The sequence below is a fragment of the Patiria miniata genome, unplaced genomic scaffold (assembly GCF_015706575.1).
Source record: "Patiria miniata isolate m_02_andy unplaced genomic scaffold, ASM1570657v1 HiC_scaffold_7, whole genome shotgun sequence".
Lineage (NCBI taxonomy): Eukaryota > Metazoa > Echinodermata > Asteroidea > Valvatida > Asterinidae > Patiria > Patiria miniata.
In genome coordinates, this window is record NW_024037074.1 from 3,672,972 (window position 1) to 3,693,661 (window position 20,690).

Below are 20,690 nucleotides of genomic sequence, written 5' to 3' on the forward strand. Positions count from 1 at the left end.
TGCGCGCGCAGATAACGGGGAGGAGGGGGGGGGGTGGAGTTTTGCTGCATTTTGATGGTAGGGCCTGTCACGAAGGGGTATGCGTACTATTTAATTATTCAGTGACACCGGTACGTTTTGATGCAAATAAGGTTTCGAAAGCAATTTATTAAGCGCTGGTGGGGTTAAAACAAACAAGGTATTGTTGTACGGTGTTTGATTATTATGATGTGTTGGCTTTTCCAGTATTGACAGAATGATTGATGTATAAGCATTCTACAGCAGCTGCAACCGCATTTTGGAGCAACATAGCAGAAAATCATGCTTTCAAAAACGGAAGTAAATACCGTAAACACCATTAACAGTGCCAGCCGAAGCAGCAACATCCTTAGCATTATCACCATCATCACTAAATCCCCTTCATCATCACCACCACCTTCGTCATAATTATCACCACCATCACTTGCATCATTATTATCCTCATCATCACCGCGATCATGTATCACCACAACCATCATTACCATAAATCACCATCATCACCACCACCGCCTTCGTCATTCCCAACATCCCCACCATTATCATTACTATCACTTGCATCATTGTTATCCTCATCATCACCGCGATCATGCATCACCAACACAATCATTACCACAAATCACCATAATAGTCACCTCAATCCCCGCATCACCAGCACAATCAGCGTTATCACCGTCACCATCACCATCACCACCAACACCCCCATTGACACAAATGTCACACAAAATTGCATTTATAAAAAGAAACAATTCAAATCGACACTCCAGTTTGAATAATGTGACGTCACTTTTCCCAACTTCGAACCAGATACACCGTGTCGTTCTTGGTGCATGATGCGGTTCACACAGCAATTTTCGTATTAACAGTGCATAACACAAGCATTATTATTCCGTTTCACCAATATTGTCACGCGTGGTTGAGGCAGGCCCAGATTATACCTTGAGTTCAAACCCTGACTGTATTAGGGATAAAAGGTTGAAATTATTTCAATTCACGACCAACACAAATAATCTCTGTTCACCATCTTCACGGATGCCAGCGGATTAAAAGAAGACTGCCGAATTAGTATGAAGAGATTTCGTGGGGAACAACAAGCTTTTCTTATCCAAATCCTGAAAATAGTTCATCAATCACACCATTGTCGTACTTGTTTTTTTCCTCTTTTTTTTGCCTTTACAGAACTTGCCTCTTGGACAGCTTTCCAATCACAATCGTCCGCATGCAAACAGTAGCAGTGTTAATACAGCATCACAAACTATACTGCGCATACACCTTAATTGATTCATCTAGGGTCGTCACAGTGCAGGCGCTCAAGGCAAACGTAATTATGTACACGATATTGACCTTGCCGGTTTTATTGATACTAAAATTAAATGCTTGCATATGAAATATATACAGTCCATGATTGATTCGATAATCGTAGTCCACCAAATATCAGAGCAGGTATTTTATAATTTATAATAAAAAAAAAATATTCTTGGGGAGGGGAATCAGTTTCAGCTTCAAATATGATCACAATTGAACTGAAAAATAGTCGTGTTAATTTCGTGTAAGAAATAATTTGGTAGAAAATGCGACACAGGATGAGAGACAAGACCAACTATGGCTAACAAATTTTCCCCCACTTTTTTGATACCGAAAAATCGTGAAGCAGTTATATCCGCTCTGAAATAACCATACAGCTTTATGCAACAAAAGTTCCTTTGCACTGCGAACTCGGTTTTCCTCGCGGCGTAGGGCTACACGGCCAAAAGCCTCTGCACTGCATCACGGTGCTCGTCACTCGCCAACGTATCCTTCCGCCGCATATATTCCCTGTAGTCCTCCATGTTTACGTCGTCGTATTTCCTCAGGATGACGTATTCACCATGGATCTTGAAGCCGTCGCATAGCAACAGGTACCTGGTGTCGTAATCTTTCACTTTTATCAACCATCTAAAAAAAGATGAAAATTTCGCAAAAAAATAATACAATTTAGAGAACTTTCCTCGATACACGTAAATGATATGATGCATAAACAATAGGATCATTTGCATTTATCCCAAAAGTAACGTACCGAATTATTGTCAAAAGGCTCACTTGGATTAAAAATCATACTGGTATAGGCCTATACTAAACACCCTGTAAAATTATTCCGTCTGGCTTGCTGATCTTTAGAAAAATCAAATGTAAGGGATTTCTAACTGTCAGTCAAACTTGACTGCTTTTTTGAGTTTTTCTACTTGCCTGTTACTGACACCAGCAGTTCCCAGAATCACATTCATGTCGACGAACTGGATGCTCTCGATGTCGTCCACATCGACGGCGTGCATTGATTGGATGCCCTGGATGACGTCACGGTGGGTCAGCTCCACTCCCGGGTAGGTGAAGCAGAGCGTGAGGGGCGCCGGCTCCGGAGGGGCGGCGAAGAAGCGGATTTTCCGCAGCGCGAACTCGGGCGAGGCCGGCTTGTGGTGCTTGTGGTGGCGGAATCGGCGCCTGTGCGGGGTTCTCGGAGATGGAGGCTGGGCGTCTTTGGTTTTGTCTACGGCGCTGTCGTGGGAGCGCGAACGGCTGCAAAAGTTTCAAGTTCAATTTAAACTTAAGTTTTTTTTACATCGTTCACTTTATTTGCATGTAGATTTATTCCAACTGCTTTATTAAAAAAATCTAAAAGATCGATGCGGCCTGACGTTGCGAATTTAACAAGACTTAGTTATTCTTTTGAGGCATTAAAACTTAAGGAAGCTGTAAAAGTGAGCAAATGACTATATTATCGCTTCATTAGGCCATGTTGGACGATTTAATAAACCTTGATGTAGGGGGCCTATGTTTAAAAAAGATAATAAAATAACACACACAAGCAGAATTGTTTTGTTGTCGAGGTACATGTACCAGATCACAAGTACATCACAAAACATGTTGCAAGTACTCACAAGTCAATTGACCAGTCCATTCAGAATACCTTTGTCACAGATTATTTGAGATGTCTTGTGACGGCTTTGTGATGATGTTGTGATGACCTGCGATCCATTAAAATGTACCTTGCGGAAGAAATGAATAAAAGGTGACTGTCCTACCCAAACAGGCTGTTCTGAATCCGTGTGATCAGCGGCAGTTTCACTTTATCTTGCGGCTTCCCATGGCCTGTCTCCGTCTTGACCGCGCCGCCGTGCCCAGCGACCGCGGGAGACGGCGTGACGCTGGCGCGCCTGGCCTGCTTGCCCGTGCCCTGGTTCTCGACGATGCAGACCGGCACGCTCTTGGCTCCGGACCGCTGGGGCCCCGTGTGGTGGTCCTCGTCCGCCACCGAGTGTGCCGCTGCCTGGGTCAGGCGATTCGTGGAGCTCGAAATCGGCATCTGTCTGCCGATGATACGGGGGAGAATGTAAGGTGATTGAGATGGCGATTTATCTACCTTGGTGTTTACAAGTTGCCACATGTTGAGACTCAAGGTTATGGGCTCAGTCTCCCGAAATTCGAAAGAAAGGTCTAGGCCCCCTGTCATGAGGCAAAATCGGTCTCAAGATTTCAATTCCTCATGTAGCTTGAGTTCAAGAGGAAAACAGCGATGCCTGGTTTATGCTTCATGCTTCTCTTCATTTTGCATGCTTCCCATGTTGACTTTCAAGAGTACCATCGTTTTCAGCATCTTATTTATTTGCATGCCTTTCCACGTGGATTTTGGTGTTGTATTGGCGATTATCAGGTTTTTTTTCAAATGCAGGTTTTCAAAAACGGTCGACCATCAAGAGTACCCTCAACAATACAATTTCAGCATGCCAGATGTTGTCTTTCTTCAACTTGCATCCCTTTTTACGTCGAGTGGATATTGATGTTGCATTGGCGATATCTTTTTAAATCAAAAATCCAGGTTTTCAAAAAACGGTATTCCGTCTAATCACTTATTGAAAACTCGACGAGGACATCCATGCGAAGAATAATCTCCTTAATCAACCCGCTATAATCGTATGAGAGGGAGAGACTACGAGTTGTTATCAATAGAGCAATCCTCGACTGGTGACACTGCCTGGGTTGGGTAAGTATTTCCCCATTCTTTCTCATTCTGTGCCCGCTAGCAGTCAGGAGAACGGCCTTTTATCAATACATTGTACATGCTGACAATTAGTACGATTTCTCTCCATTAAGTGCTGCAACGTTAATACGATAAATTGTCCAATTTGGACGAATCAGTTTCCAGCTGTTTGCATTGTCTCATCGAAAGCAACACACCGTGGACCAGAAATTAAATTTCGCTTGAAACACCTGCCACTATTCTTATTACAAAACGTGTAAAAAGGAACTGAATTGAAACTAAATAATGACGAATATACATGTAGTTGAAACAGAATGAAAAGATTGAAAAGCTTGACGGCATAGGATAAATCGAAGTTGGAATGGCTTCATTGACCAGAATGACAGACTGCATGCATTGAAAAACATTTTCAATCATGTGATCTAATCTGATCAAAATGTATTTAGAAACATCAAACGACATGCATTTGCGGTGTGTTTACAGGACTTTAAGTCTTGGTGTGAACTTACCTGTGTTTATCTGTTCATCATCAAAAAGACGTCCGAAAGGTTTACATCTTTTAATGCATTCAGGCTCAGTGTTGCTTTGATGACCGCCATGTTTTTGATCAGTTTTTTTGTGTGTTCCAGCACGCGCGCGCAATGCGTCATTTCTTATACGCGCGCACCCAACACGTCAAGGACAATCGAAACTTTCTGGGGTGCGTTCCACTGACTTCCGTTGCGCGAATCTACAAAGGACAAGTTGCCGTCTTTATAGACAGCATGATTTCTTTTGTAACGTCAAGGTTCACTTGACATATATTTTGACCACCCCCACTGACCAAGGTTTACTACAATTTTTCTAACATCATGGTTACTTTTTAAAATGTCGCAAATCACTTTTTCGGCGTTTTTGAAATAATAATCACTACGGAAATGTGTCCCTTTTAGAACATCATAATATGTGTACGTGACCAAAATGCGCGTAAACTGTTGATACAACGCGCGCGTATTTACGCGTAGAACGTTCGTATGATACGCGGCCATCTTCGTGAGACCGGGGGCGAATTGGTCAATATGCAAAGTCTTCTGTGTGAATGTTGTATGCATATCCGCTATCCAGTCTTTATATAGAGATCAGTGGTGGGATCCACCGACTACAGTGTGCATGTATTTGCCACCAACGTTGGCGAACGTTAACAACACAGGCAAACGTTTTTTTTTCTGAGTCGTTCGTTGTTTTCAAGAATGGCCGACACACAAAATGAACGATGATCCAGTCGGTGCTGAAATTTTCCTTTTTACTACATCCGCAGATACCCGATTGAGTTTGCAAGTCATTTCTTCCAGTGTCATTAGTCATTTTCATAAAATAATCAAATAAAACGGAAGCAGCTACAATTGGCTTTGTAAGACAATTTTAATTTTCTGATCAATTTAATTTTTCTATGTAATCCAGAATTGATTTGTGTCACAGTGCAACTTTCAAAGTCGTATAGGTACGGTTTAAAATGCCTGATTTTTTTTCATACCAAAATGTTAGTAAACTTGATAATACATATCTACATCATTAAATTTATCTAAACGAAGCATATTTATAATGGAAGCTGTAATTAACTTGTGCAATATCAAACAAAATACCGCAAAACTGCCCACTAAAGAAAAATAACTTTCAGCAATTTAAAATAAGACAAGTACAATAGTTATAGGAAAATAAATTATGGTGGGAATATTATTATGTGAACAAAATAATGAACCTCTGCGGTGCGCGTTGCGGATGCAGACCTCCCCTTACGTATAACAACAGAGGGCGCACTTGGACGTCTCTGGCTTCAACTTCATCTTTGGCCTGGGACCGTTTAAAGCTTGAACCTAAATCGTTAAATGCAATGCATTCATTGTTGAAACAAAACTGACAAAACTTCGAAATTCAGACTCAGAACTGTTTAGATTGGATGTTACAGTTGCAAAAAATAGACACAATCAAGCCCGATTTCTAAATGGGAGTTGAAACCTGGAGCCTAAGCTGGTGATAGAACCGAAGTTTGAGAACTGACCTCGGTCTGGTGCCCCCTCCACCTATATAGAACATAAACATGAGCCGTGTCCGAATTTCTTGGCTATGGCTGAAAAATTACACACGCGCCTATGTAAGTGGCTACACGCTTCAATGGAAGTGGCTACAGCCACTTCTCATGGACCCGTGTGCTATTTCCAGCCGTAGTCAAGTAATTCGGACCCGGCCCTGCATGGCGCCAGTCTTGCTATTAACTACTCATGTCCACGCACGCGCATTTCTCACACAGTTCAAACTCAGCACGGGTTAAACTCAGCATTCCTATATATAGGCTCCACACACTAGCAGTGCTTGGTTTAATGACATCATCATCAACATAAAGAGTTCTGGTTTGAGGTCCCTGGAGATGATGCTGACACACTATCGAGGTAGGCCTACATGTACAGTGTTCATTCAATTTTTGTCCCGTCAGTAGAAGCAAATAGTGTGTAGGATATCCCTGTTGCTTTCTCGCTCAAACTTCAGTATTTTTTCATCAATGTCTCTCTCCAAGTCCGTGCACCCTTCAAGCTGCAAAACAGTGACAGAAGGAAAAATTAATTAAATGAATGGATATCAGATATTGTGGAGAATTACTCAGTCAGGTCTCATTCCCGTATTGCGCATTTCAGAGTACACAGAAGCTGATGGGTGTTTTTGTTTTTCAACCCCAAATTCAGCCTCAACTCAAGCGGCGGCTTCTGAAGATATCTAGGCCCTTGAAATGGGGAACTACTGCCAAAGAAAGGTCCAGAAACAACGAGGCTAATTTTAAGAGCAAATCTACAGTGGACATTGAAGGCAAAACCTTTTGGTGGTCTATGGAATATCCTCTTGCACAGCAAGAGTCTGTGAATTGCGAGCAGATTCGGCGATTACTAGCTTATGCAAAACAAGACTGCGTCTCGACCTCGAGATTCTGAGCACTCAGCGGGCGCCTTCTATCGGGTCTTCAAATAACCTGTTGTTGTACATGTATTACCAACACATGGCATCCAAATTGACCAATCAACAGTTCAGTCAACATTGCTGATGATCGAAATGGTGTCACAATTTCTAAAGCCGACTCCGATTGGCTGGCGCGCGGGGTCGCGTTAAATTTGCATTGCACACTGAATCAGACTTTGGAAACGGAGGGCCGGCTGCGTTGGACAACGGATGATACTCGGCCGACTTAGGTTTTGAGAACCCCCCTACACACCATTTAATGAAAACGAGACTGATTTCTGTGGGAATCCCATTTTAAAATCCGGCTGGTCAGTGTGACGTCCAATACCATTATTAAAACACCCCAACATCTAGATTTGGGTTCCTGGGGAGGGGGGGGGGGGGGCGGAGGGGATGGGCGGATGGGGGTGTGTTACTTACAAGTTGGCACAATTTCAAGATGGTGAACGCCCCTAGCGTGGCCTCTTCGTGGTTGTCCATGATCTCGATGTTGATCACGTGCACAGGTTCGCCCGAGTCTTCTTCCCTTGTATTGAAATCTGCAAGAAATATTAACGAATCGTACCAAAATAAAATTGAATTCGCTTGAATCACGGGTTCGAATTTTGAGGGGACTAATTTTCCCCAACAAAACGAGTTTCACTTCTGTATGGTTACTTTTAACGTGCAGTGCAAACAATGGAGAAAAATGAACAACACAACATAGATCAATGAGGTAATTGTTCAGCTGCCACTGGTTTGACAACAGAAATGAATTATTTTTTTAAAAATTTTATTAAAAAAAAAAAATTAAAGCCTGTTTTTTTGTGTGGTATCCTGGTGCAGGATTTAGTAATCTGAAACCTTTTTTGAAACGATGGTGTGAAAAAGTGATCCTCTCGCATTAAAATGAGGGTAAATGTTTTGAGTATCAAAAAAACTTTGTTGATTCAGAAAAGTTTCTGCAACCATCACAAGCTGACGAGACTTTGAACAACCTGACATCAAGAAATTTGTATCATCATGATTACAAAGTTGTTTTCTTCAGTTCATGTATCAGTCTCATAATTTTATTTTGGAATTTTTCTCACTTAAAATTTGGGACACTTGATTGTGAAAAAGAAAAAAAAATGACAAAAACGTCACAGGTCGCCATTTTGCTCCGACCTTCTATAACTTGGTCGTAGACTCTCTCCTCAGCCGTTACCACAATGTCAAACTTCTCCTTGCTGTTCTGGAATCTCTCCGGCCGCTGCTTGATGCGTCTGTTTCGGTCCAGCATGGACAAGATGCCGTTTCGTGTGTAGCTGATTTTTGGGTAAATTTGGGTTAAGGAAACATTTGGCAAAAATGGGTACATAGGAATATTCACGTGTATACAGTAAATGCAATCTCACACAAATCAACACGAGGCAAGCCTAGCATAAAGCTTGCCCCAGAACACACACTATTGACCCAAGTGACCCGTCTGCGTCACTCAAACAGCACCAACTACACGTACCACATTCCATTCGGCCGTCTCAAATACAAGTGCTCATATCTTCCTGGTGCCATTAAGGAGTGGAATACTCTACCATACTCTGTTGTCAAATCACCAAATATTGACAACTTTATATCAAACTGTACGGAACTCATCTACATGTAACTGTTCACCCCTACCTCCGGGCACATGCCTGGCTTTATGCTCAAAGAAGAGTCCAGTCAGAACATTTTACGAGCAAAAGCAGAATAAATTCTATTCAATTAATTCAGAATGACTATTCACTGGAAGTCGCTTCATGCCTCTGGTCTATCTACACAATCAGCCAGATTTAGCCCATCGGATGGTGTTACAGGGTAATCCTATACAATAGCACTGCCCGACCAACAAGTGACTGACATTCAGTCAGTTGGTCGGTGGTCGGTCAGTCAGTCAGTCAGTAGTAAAAAATAAATCAACATTCACATGAAACTTAACATTATTGTTTTTGTCGATAGCTTCAACAGTGCTGCGGTCAAAACTAAGGTGTCATGGGTACGGGTGTGTAGGCCTACACCTTTCTTCAAGGGCGGATCCAAAACACAATTTTTTAGGGGGCCAACACAATTTTGGTTCCCCAAAAAAAGTGGGTCCAAAAAATTACGGCGTGGGGTTCGGGGTCCGCTTAAGGATTTCAGATGCTCTGTGGTACAATCCGAGGCAATTTCTGATAACTTTAACCAATTTTGTTTAGGAAAAGACGATGGTGTACGCAGTGCCTGCCTTAATTGCGACGTCACTTAAAGAACAAAAAAAAAGCTTTTTTTGGGGGGGGGGGGGGGGGGGGCGTGCAATGGCCCCCGTTGGCCCCCTGGATCCGCCCTTGACTTTGTTCAAGAGCACTGGTCCGTAGACAGTGGGAAAACCTTTATGACAAGGTCCTTGGCGGGACTTGACAACTTACATTGTTGTACCTTAAAGTTATCAATAATGGAAATCAAGGAAAACAAAGACTTAGGACCTAATATTTTTCCTTGTTATAAAACAGGGTTCGAATACAGAAACAGTGACGTCACACTATTTTCAAAGACTATTCAAGCGACCGCCTTGGCACACAAAACCAACCAACTATCCAACTGCCTTATAGGCTAATAATAGCCTAATAATATAACAATATCGGTAATGTTTATGTATCGTTTACCAGGGCATCAACAATACATGTATATCAAAGCGCTTTACAATAATCCCCCCCCCCCCGTTCATCAGGCCACGAGACCACGCAGCAGCCGATATCAGCGCACATGCGGTCGGCCTCCTCTCTCACCTTAATTGACATTTATCATGCTGCCACCATTTCAGTCATGTTCCCTGTATCCAATAACAGTACTAAATGATAATGGTTTTGTGCGAAAAGGAACCAGACTAGTTGACCTTCCAGCCTCGCTTTGGTTACATTGATTTGAATGGGGAAAATCAAATGGTTGCAACATGATAATGGTCTATGCTTAGGGTAAAGAGAGGCAATTGTAGTTAAGTGTCTTGCCGAAGGGCACAAACACCTGGCAGGGTTCGAAGCCGGCCACACACCATCGTACATGAGTCAAACACTGGGCCATATTCTTCTTACTGATCGAGGGTGGGTGGCAGTGATGTAGTGCCTTGATGCTGGGCCTTGGCCTTAAGGCTGCCTTAAGGCTGGATTTTAGGGCCTTGGCCTTGGCCTCGAGGCTTGAGGGCAAAAGCCTTGGCCTTGGCCTTGGCCTTGAGGGTTCAGGGCCTTGCAATTTTGAGTCAAGGCTCTTCAAGGCCCATAGATTTTTGCATTTCCAGATAAATCTGTTCGAAATTTTGCTTTTACCATTTCAATCGCATTACCATGGAGGAGGGAAGCACCCTATAGATTTGTGTGTTGGGCACACTTCCACTTTTGTAGCATCACATTTTGTTACCATTGTAGTAGATTTGCTGCAAAAATATTCCGTACACTTGTGGGGCTAATGAGATGATCACTTTAATTGCAAATAATAATAATAGAGAATATTTATACAGCGCCAAAATCCGTCTAAAAAAGACGCTCAAGTCGCATATAACTATGGAGTAGATCTGATTGGTTGTATATGTCTCCCTGATAAGTGCTAAAGATTTGCATGTATCTGTTTTAGATAATGCCGATATTTCTGACCATGTTGGGCCAGCAAATACAAAATTTCCCAAATCAGATTTTTGGATCCCCCTTTTGATACACTTGGGAGAATTGTGTGTCAATATAGAAGTAAATCATTATTTCAAAGCCCAAGCTGTAATTTTTTCACCCACTTTTTTTTTTGGGGGGGACCAACATTTCTTTGCCCCCCCCCCAAATTGTGTTCTGGATCCGCCCTTGCGTGATGACGTGTCACTCATGTGACTATAATTAGTTCTATATCAGTGGTCATTTCATAAAACAGGGCCTTGGCCTTGAGGGTTAAGCCTTGGCCTTGGCCTCGAGGCTTGATGGTCAAAGCCTTGGCCTTGGCCTTGGCCTTGAGGGTCGAAGCCTTGGCCTTGGCCTTTAGGGTCAAAGCCTTTGCTCCAACACTGGTGGGTGGTTAATAGGGCTAAAAAAGGTAAAGGGGACGAACCTGTGTTCACAGGAACGGAGTGCCCAACTCTCTTCCATTAGCGATTGGGCCAGAGTCAAATGCTGCTGTGGTGGTGGGGGGGGGGGTGTTGCCACACCTCCTCCACAGAGAGTCTGTTACCTTCAATTAATTCCCAGCATTGGATAATGCTTGTATATATACCCATTTAACACCTGGGTTGAGAGGAGTAATTGAGGTCAAGCGCCTTACTCAAGGGCACAACACGCATGGTCACGGCGGTGCTCGAACCCACAACCTCACGATCATGAATCCTATGCTTTTCCACCAGACCACGCGTGCCCACGCTTAAGGGCTAATTATCGGGTAAGAAGTACAAAAGTAAGAAGCATTGGTATTCGAGCCAATCAGTTATGACATGCACTTGCTCTCCCGTTGGCCGAAGGAAATACTCTTGCATGCATTGTACATGATGCGCCATAAACGGCTAGGGCCTATCCTTTAGGTACAACGTAGCCCAGGTTGGACTCCGCGTTGTAATGCAATGAAGACGTCGTCCAACCTGGGCTGGGTGCAGCGTTTATGTTTTACGCGGTGGCGTAACTTGGGTTCAATCGATAAGGTCCTAAATTACTGGAGGGGACACTCAATGGGTTATTAACATTGAAACATCTCATTATTCATTAACAAAATTTCTGAGCAAGGGGTGGGGCACGCGGGGGGGGGGGGGGGGGGGAGGGGGTCATTGGCCTCTAAGGGGAGGGGGGAGTGTCCCACCCCCTAAGTCACGACATTCTTCACACAAGTACAAGTCAAAATCACACATAACACAATTTGTTAGAAAATCATGTGGAGGCATCGAAAGTGCAAAAAGGAGGTAATTACTTCTACACGACTATTCGATCGAATTCGGGGTATATGCGCAAGTATAGTCAAGTTATTTGGCGGGTTTGAAGCTTGCAAATTCAATCCACTGACAAAAAAAAATATACATCATTTCAGTTTTTCATGTCTACAACGTTTTGGGGGTTGCGCGTTCCATTTTGCCTGTTATAGTGCACACGACGCCCCCAAGAAGCCGAGTCCTGATGATATGCACGCGAAACTGGTTCTTGGTGGGAAGAACCAGTTTGAAATTTTAGGAGAAATTCGCGAGCTTTAATAAAAAAACCCCAGGAAACAGGGAGCCATTTCAAACCAAAGCTAACCATTGTGAGTGCCATGCAAAAAAAAAAATGAATACATAAAACACGATCGTTTATGTTTTTCCCTGTATTTTGCGCCAATCACATTTGCTCATGCTATCCTTTGAGCAGTTACGACGAATCTCTGGGCGGCACTTGGAGTCAATTTTTGAAGGGGGCGGGGGGGGGGGCGCTCTCAATGGTTTAATTGTGCCTTCACTTGACGCCCCGACGCGCTTAGTTATGACATTACCAGGATTTGGTAATAGTTCTAAATACGAAATGTTTCTTCTATTGCTGAACGACTGGGAGTAAAAGGTGAGAGAGAAAAAAGGGAGCGGGGCTCACAGACTAAACGGGAGGGCTGGGGGGGGGGGGCAGGCAGGGCGTCGACAAACAGATATTAGCCCCTTTTAAACATTCATACACAAGAACAGAATATATATATAATTTTTTTGGGGGGGGGGGGGTGTGTGTTCTTGTTTGGTAGTTTTTTTATATTTGGAGGGGGGATTTTTTTTTTTATCAAGCAACGGACCATTGTGTTCAATTTTGTTTTTGTGTTTGGTGTGGAGGGCCAGGGCAGGTGGGTGTGTGGGTGGGGAATACGGGGAGTGGATTTTATTTTTCGTTTAGTTATCCCAGTGACCCTGTGGCATTATCTGAAATAATAGGCCTTGTATTTTTGTTTTCGTATTATACTTCGTACGCGTAAGGTTGGAATTTGCTCATGCATAGTTCAAAGTACGTGTACATGCATGTAAGGGGGTGTGGTGCAGAGAGACGCTGAAAAAAAGTAGCATATGCTTTAGCTGTAACGCTGCTTTACCCGTACGCCTCAGCATGTTGGATTTTCTCTTTCAACGGAAAACCCTCTTTTTTTTAGTTTGGACGTTTTCAACCCTCTGAATATATAGTATAATTTTGGATTGCGGTGCTCCCCGGATCGACCCCAAAAGACACGCTTGTAACCAAGTAAATATTCCATAACTAAACGTGGATGGATTTTGTTTGATTTCTCATTCAAAAGTGAATACATCTGTATTATAGAAAAAGTACAACACACTTTTTTTCGGGGTGAAACTCGAACAAAAAAAATTACGGGGAGATTTTAACTTTGAAGTTTGGGAATAGAAAGGATCGTCAACCTCCTAACCCTAACCAAAACAACTTGCTTTTAGTTTTAGCTAAGCCAAAGTCTATCAGCAGAGTGCATGCATTTACTCAATGGGAGTTCATCCACCAAGCAAAGCGATCCGCGGATCACGTGTCGCCTCTTTCCGAATCCAAGTTAGGCCTACATCAAAATTCATCAATACGAAGAAACATCCGAGGCAGGTTTAAACAATGACCTCTGGTGACCCATAGATATTATTTTCACAATTTTGTTCCTATTATGACATCAAGTGACCCCTGGATGACCTTTGACACTACATCCTCAATACAACGTTCACATCAGCACACCTAAACAATGTTTTTGCTTTTTAAGCACCTAAAATGACCCCTAGATGACCTTTGACCCCCGATTTCTGAAGAGGCGCCATAACCCCCAATCAAGTAAAACTCTCTATTTACATCAAATCCTAATTAATCATATTTGAACAATGACCTCTACATGACCCTTGACCTCTACATGACCTTTGAGCTCAATATTCGTAAGATTTCTTTCCAGCAAAGTTTCATCGAAATCTATCAACGCTAAACCTCTGTGGATATAATCAGTTGCCCTTTGACTTATGACCTTTGACATGAATTTTATCGTACAATATTTGCGACGCAATGCCCCTTTTGTCCAGGTCTTATGGAATTCAGACGAGAATTAGGGAAATGCGAGCAAGAGTATAAAAACTTCAACATGAATACGGGGACACGGTCATACAGGAGTTAAGACTCGTTTCCCCAAAAATTATTTTACAGGCATGCAACTGGGAAGTCACAAAAAAAGAGGAAATTCAAATCTTTCCAAGACTTTGTACAGTGATTTTTTATTTTCAATGGCACACATTGGGAGTGAAAAAAGAGGAAATCAGCTGATCTGAGGAAAAGTTGCATGCCTGATTTTAAGGGATACAAAAGTGGTTTACCAGGCCTGTATCTCCAATAACCAACATTAACAAATTTAACATACGTTTCAGGAAACAAGATTAATCAAGTACCGATTTCAAATCAATGAACTACCTGTACATGTATTAACAAACTGCTTTATCTCTCAAGATCTGACAGATTCTCTGCTGAATAATCAGGAAATAAAAACACGGGAAATTGGGCTTAAATCCCTTACTAAAAGATGACAAAACTCACCTTACTCGAGTCATGCAGCTATTCAAAGGAACATCTGGGACCACGCATCTGTGATGTGTAGAGAGGTTGCTGATGTCTTCTTGCCGTGTTGGACCATCACAGTCGTGCGTGTACCACTTGTCACGCTCGCCGCGTCACATCTGTCCCACTTTCACGCCTAGACCAACTGCATTGGCGAAGGTGCAAAGGGAGTCTTCGCCTGTGCTTCCTTTATGAAAATTGGTATCAAAAATGTCGGGACCGCGGTCTCGAGGGGAAGATCACGTTCGATGTTAATGTTGATAATGTCAGACCATTCTATCCATTATTTTTGTTTTCATTTGAGAAACGAGAAGAGAACCGAAGGCATTAACAACATTAAATAGCGCTCCGGATCCGACCCTCGGAAATTTTCCACCGGGCACATTATCGTTCACAAGTGTCGTTCACTAACTTCTACTTCGCTGGTGTTGGCGTCAGGGCATCACTGACCAACAGAGAGCGTATACCTCCGGTGCAGAAAATGAGAAAGACTACAGAACGTCACAATAAAGTAAAACAAAAAAATAAGCACTCAACATAATTGCGCGAATTCCTTCAAACGTAATAGACTGGATGGAACATCGTTTCACCAATTATTTATCACCGGTTAACATCTAGCTTTTACATTTGCATATCAAATTTTTGCAGATTCGTTGTCATTACTGATATTTTTTCTGTGAATTCTAACCAAAGTATCGGGCAGCGAACAGTTTCAGTCTCGAAACGCTTTCGGTAACTTTTTACTTTGTGATTTCTCATGGCAGCCGGCCGGGTGAGGGAAGATGTACCCTCGTCCACAGGTAAACAAAGCGTGACGTCAATTTGTGGTATTATTCAGGGCGTTTCTTTGTTTAATGAGTGTACGCAAAAGACTGTTTGAAGGCCAAAAAGAAGCCATTTAACGTCAACTTCAGGAACTTGTGTCATACTTTTTGAATGTTCATGTACAGTTACAGGCTATGCGTCGAGTGTTATCTGACAAGTCAAGTTAGGTCAAGACCAATATCTGAGCTGTGATGGGGTGCACAACGAAAGATGGGAAACCAAGAAAAGTGGGGGTTCGTTGAAAAACGGGCCACGCATCGAAAAGCTGGCTTCCTAGCTCCATTCAAAAGCATTTTCGCCGAGTTTTCAGGCATCATATTAACGAGCACGATTGTACGACAATCACCAGTGAGCACTCTTCATTCCTTGATTAAACACACACAAAAAGTTCTCCGAAATTGTATATTGTAGGACGTCATTCTTAACTGTAATTGACGTTATGCGTCACCGCGCGGAGTTAGAGGGCAGCTGTTTCGTATCTGCGTGGATAGGCACAATCAAACCTTGAGTGCATTCATTGTTACTCGATTAAAATAAGAAAGAGCGCCCTCTGAGATACCCGCAACGCAAAAGGTCTATTCCCCATGAAGTATCAGCGCAGGGGAAACCAGGCTTTTCAAACCAAATAATTAAGACTCGTTCGGTCCATATAACATATCTTTCATGTCTTTTTATTTCTTCAAATCACTTTGAAGTCCTTCAATTCAAAATCACAATCCGGTAGAAATATAGTTAACATAATAGCCTAAGCCAGATGTCCTGTACTAGGTCCTCTCGTCTGTTCCACAAACACGTACCGAGGACTACTAGTAAGGTACAACGGCGGTAGATGGTCATTTCACGGTAGCTGAAACATTCGCGCTGCACAGAAAAGCATCAATTCCAAACTGATTGGGGCTCACCATGATGCACGGATTTCATCTCCGCTCAAAAAGCCAGCACGAGCTGAAGGTGCTGACCCCTCCCCATGGGCGTTGCCAGGATTTTTTTCTAGAGGGGGGCAAAGCACTCAGTGGCCGTGGAAAAATCGACGCCCTTGTTAAATATGCATTACATTCACGGTAAAATGATTCGCCCCGGCCCCTTGTCCTCTTTTTTTCCTTTTCTTGTTTCTGTCGTTTTGGTTGCTTTTCCGGGGGGGGGGGGGGGGGGGGGGGCACAAGTTACCCCCCTCTCGCTATGCCCATGCCCCTCCCATTCCCACATTTGCAGAAAACGGGTATCCTCATAACCATATAAGTTTACATGTTTCAACTGCCGTGAAAGACCCTGTCAGTGTCATTGTTAATAGTGAGATAATGTAGCTTTGCAAAACAGATAATGGAGAGAACAGACTGCTTTTCTGTCACGTTCACATTTACCATTTTGATGAAGTGTGTAGATTTCAGCTGGGTATCAAAATACAGTGTATGTCGGTGAAAAGATAGTGTGCTAAATCAGGCGGTAAATTGTAAGCAGATATTTCGATGTGAGAGTGATATCAATGCCATCTTAATGGCAAGCTTACTAGTTTCGATACAAGTTTTTTTCATCACTCGACCATAACTAGCTTTGTCCCCTTGAATTCATCAAAATTTATTTCCAGATAAATTGCATATCCATTCTAGACCACCCTTGTATTTAGCACGAGAACTGATGGCGTCCAAGGAACAGTAGGCCTTTTAGGAAAGAATGAAGACTTTTTTAAAACACAGTAAGATTATAAGGGGGTTAGGGTTAAAGGCCATACTCACCTGCCTATAAACCGTTATTCATTACACATTGATCGTATCCATATCGTTAACAGAAAAACTGTTTGCGTTTCAGTTACAGTTGTTTTCTGAGACCGCATACTTACCATAAAGCTTTGACTAACTACTAAAACTCCGTCAAACCCATATTTTATGAAGTTTATTGTCTCACTGCCGCTGGTAAATAATTTGCCTTTGTGCTCCTTGAAACTTTCCAATATTTTGTTGGGCTCTCATCACAAGTAGTTGTGAAAAAATTGCTTTGCTCATCATGGAAACATTGAAAGAAGGGTGATGCAAAAGGAAACATTGAAAGAAGGGTGATGCAAAAAGGTAAAATGCTGAACTATTTGTAGTTTCCATTTTACAAACAAGACAAAATCCGCATCTCATATGCACGTCCTAGCATAATTCGACATGATATTTACATTTTTCAAGCTGCAGCTCAACAAAACGTACAATCTCTCTTTCTTCTCGCACTCACTTTGTGTGTCAGTCTGTTAGTTATCACATCATCATTTCACACACAAACACAAATATTGTTAAAAAGGTACACAGCCGCAAGGCTGTAAATCGTGGGTGGCCGCGGATACAGTTGTTTGTCTTTGCTTTCCAGGTCCCTGTACATCTCCTCGTAGGTCGTCCGAAAGTCGTAGATGTTTGGTTTGTCTGGAGCGGAGCCGGGAAGTTTACAGTTTGCACCAGTTCCGAATGATTTGACGTTGTAGCCCTTTTTGCTGGAGGAAAAAAGAAAAAGAAAAAAAGGAAGAATGAGATTCCCTATTTTAAGATTGCTTAAATTAAACTCAGCGACAAATAAGAAACAAAATTTTTTAGCACTGGCATAAATGCTACAAGTCAAAATATATCAAAAAGTACTATGTAAGTAAGTACTGGTACATGTACAGGGTGAGTAAAAAAAAACAGGCATTCCAAATGGCAGGACCAATTTTGAATGAAATTTTGCCTGTAGCAATTTCAAAATCTAGGATAAGAAAGCCCAATGAATGAGCTTTCTTTTAGAACAAAAATCATTCAAATCGCTCTTGTGATTTTTAAGTTACGGCATTTTGAACACAAACACTTGTTCTTTCAGCAAAATTAAAAAAATTCACATGCATCCTTCCTGGGGAGAATTGTTTTCGTTTGGCTGAAAGAACCCTTACTTTTTTGTGATCCGTGGACAGAACTTTAAAACAGTGTTTGAGTTCAAAATTCCGTAACTTGAAAAGTACATGGGTGATTTGAATGATTCTTGTACTAAAAGAAAACTTATTAATAAGCCTCTGTACTGATGATGTCACACTTTGTTTACATGTGCACTTTCCTATGGAGCCAGTTTAAATTTGGGATTATTTTTGTAAATGTTGAGTTCAACAGTTTTGTGTTCTTTCATTTATTAATTCCTTAACCCTAACGAGCCCCAACCAGCCAAACTCCAACACCAGGAGTTGTTGGAATCTGTTAGATGAGTACTGCACTAGTAAACTGACTGTGCTTTACGTGGGATTAGGCATACCATAAATAAACAGAGTCCAACTGTTTATGTGCACAGTTTACCATACGGTGTTGGGATTTGCAAGGGTGAGGAATGTTCCAAGTAAATCACCCTAGGGAGGTAGGGTTAATGCTTCTACACACATTTGTGACTGCTGTCCAGTTCAACTGAACAGTTTCTTCAAAATGAAGGCATTTACTCTTACAATTTTATATGCCTTTCCAAGCATTGCCCATGTCACAGCGCGAGCAAGTGACGTGAGTGAACCCGTGGAGGAGTCTTTTACTTCCTCCATGTTAAACCAAATGAAACTAAATCAAACAAAGCAGGGCACTGTACGGACACTGTGACATAACATGCGTGAAAAAAAGACATGTTCTGCTATTGAAAAATTATGAAATAAATCATAGGTTAAAAAAAGTGGAAAGGATGTTATACATCCTGACGCCACTTTTTAACTTAAAGTGTGGAAAGATATGAATCCGGGACTGAAAACATTTCCAATGTCGTTAGAAAATGCTTACAAAATGTGGCACAATTGCAGAATACCCAGCCACTCACCTATCCCACCTCGTATCCGGATACGCGGATACGGAGTCACGCTTGGATGCTCAACCAAAACCACACGCGTGCACGTCCGCTAAAGTCCACCCCGTATCCCCGTATCCGCGTATCCACTTCCCGGCACCTACTTTGGACTTACACATTTTTCCCTTGATCCCCATTCAACTCACGTTGTCTCTGCCTTCGTTATTTTCCAAATATGGATGCCTCGTTCTCAAAAATATTTTCTTCCGCTAAAAATAAAGTCCACCCCATATCCGCTTCCTGGAACCTACTTTGGACTTAGATTTATTTAACCCCTGCTCCCCATTCAATATTGTATTCACGTATCAATTCCCGACATCTACATGTAAGCCTACTTTGGACATTTCTGCAACATTTTCCGACTGCGTAGCCATTTATTTTAATGGGGTAATTTCCGTGTGGCGGGGTATTCTGCAATTACTCCCAAAATGCATGCAACCATAGACTTTGTACAAAAGCAAATAAGCAGTGACTTAGCCGGGGGGGGGGGGGGGGGGGGGGGGGGGGGGGGGGGGATTCAACATTTCACCCAAATTTCCAGGCCACTGGTCACCACACATGCTACATACACATTCATGACATTTGAAAAGCCAGAGGGTGCCCTTTTTGATTATCAACATTTTTTGAAGTCGTAGGCCTAGGTCTAGGTCATTTAGGTGAGTAGGTCTTTGCAGGAAGTCAAAAATAATCTTGACAAAAAAAAAAACATTAAAAAGACATTTCATTGGAAAGCTACACATTTTTGATTTCTGAGGGGGGGGGGGGGGGGGAAGACACATATTTTTCTTGGGGGGGGGGCACGTACCCCCCCCCCCTAACATCCACAGGGCCCTTGGGTTGGGCCCCTTCCCATCCCCCTTCTACTTCTACACCATTGCAAAGAAGTGGAGTCAGGATAGCACATTCTTCCTAAAAAAGGAAATCATCCAATTAAATGGAAAGCACTGAGTATTTGATAACTAAAACCATTGTGAAAAATCTACTGCGACTGTCAGTGCAGAAAGTGATTTTGATAGTGATACCTTAGTACTGCGTGCGCCTCCATACTTCTGTTTTGATTACTCGAACAAACAACAGCAACCTTCAGCTTTCCCGACATTTTCCCTCCGTTTGAGTGATTCGGTTAGTATAAATGACACGCTAAATGAGTGGACAATATATGATCCTTTTAGATTTTAGTAACAAAATTAAGATATTGGTCGAGATGAATGTGATAAAAGTGGATGAAAAAACTGGTAAATTGTTTTCGTCGTCCTAAGTCTCCGCAGCCATTTGTAATTGCATGGGTTACAGCATAATCCAATAGGGTTTCCAAGTGTCATTGCAAGAATTAAAGTAAGCAGCAATTTTTCTAAACTCTGCAAAATGAGACTAAATTCAATAAAAAAAACCTATGAATTTAATTATATAACGAATGATGCTTGATATTTTAAAGAGAAAATTCGTTTAGCATCTTTACGGCAATGTTTTATTCTGTTTCCCCTTCATAAAAATGGAATATGCCACTGAAA

General features: G+C 42.2%; 2 protein-coding genes across 2 annotated transcripts; both read right to left on the minus strand.

The window, feature by feature from the left end:
• Positions 1-115: 115 nt before the first annotated feature.
• On the minus strand, positions 116-3,356 carry LOC119744923. Its single transcript, XM_038221126.1, has 3 exons — positions 3,075-3,356; positions 2,242-2,568; positions 116-1,950 (listed from the first exon to the last, which is right to left on the minus strand). Exons 1-3 carry the CDS (start codon positions 3,353-3,355, stop codon positions 1,755-1,757), a joined length of 804 nt encoding a protein of 267 aa, XP_038077054.1. The 5' UTR covers position 3,356; the 3' UTR covers positions 116-1,754.
• Positions 3,357-5,407: 2,051 nt separating this feature from the next.
• On the minus strand, positions 5,408-20,472 carry LOC119745809 (RNA polymerase II subunit A C-terminal domain phosphatase SSU72-like). The gene is made up of 5 exons (XM_038222422.1): positions 20,202-20,472; positions 17,687-17,830; positions 8,162-8,301; positions 7,436-7,554; positions 5,408-6,598 (listed from the first exon to the last, which is right to left on the minus strand). Exons 1-5 carry the CDS (start codon positions 20,276-20,278, stop codon positions 6,497-6,499), a joined length of 582 nt encoding a protein of 193 aa, XP_038078350.1. The 5' UTR covers positions 20,279-20,472; the 3' UTR covers positions 5,408-6,496.
• Positions 20,473-20,690: the final 218 nt, after the last annotated feature.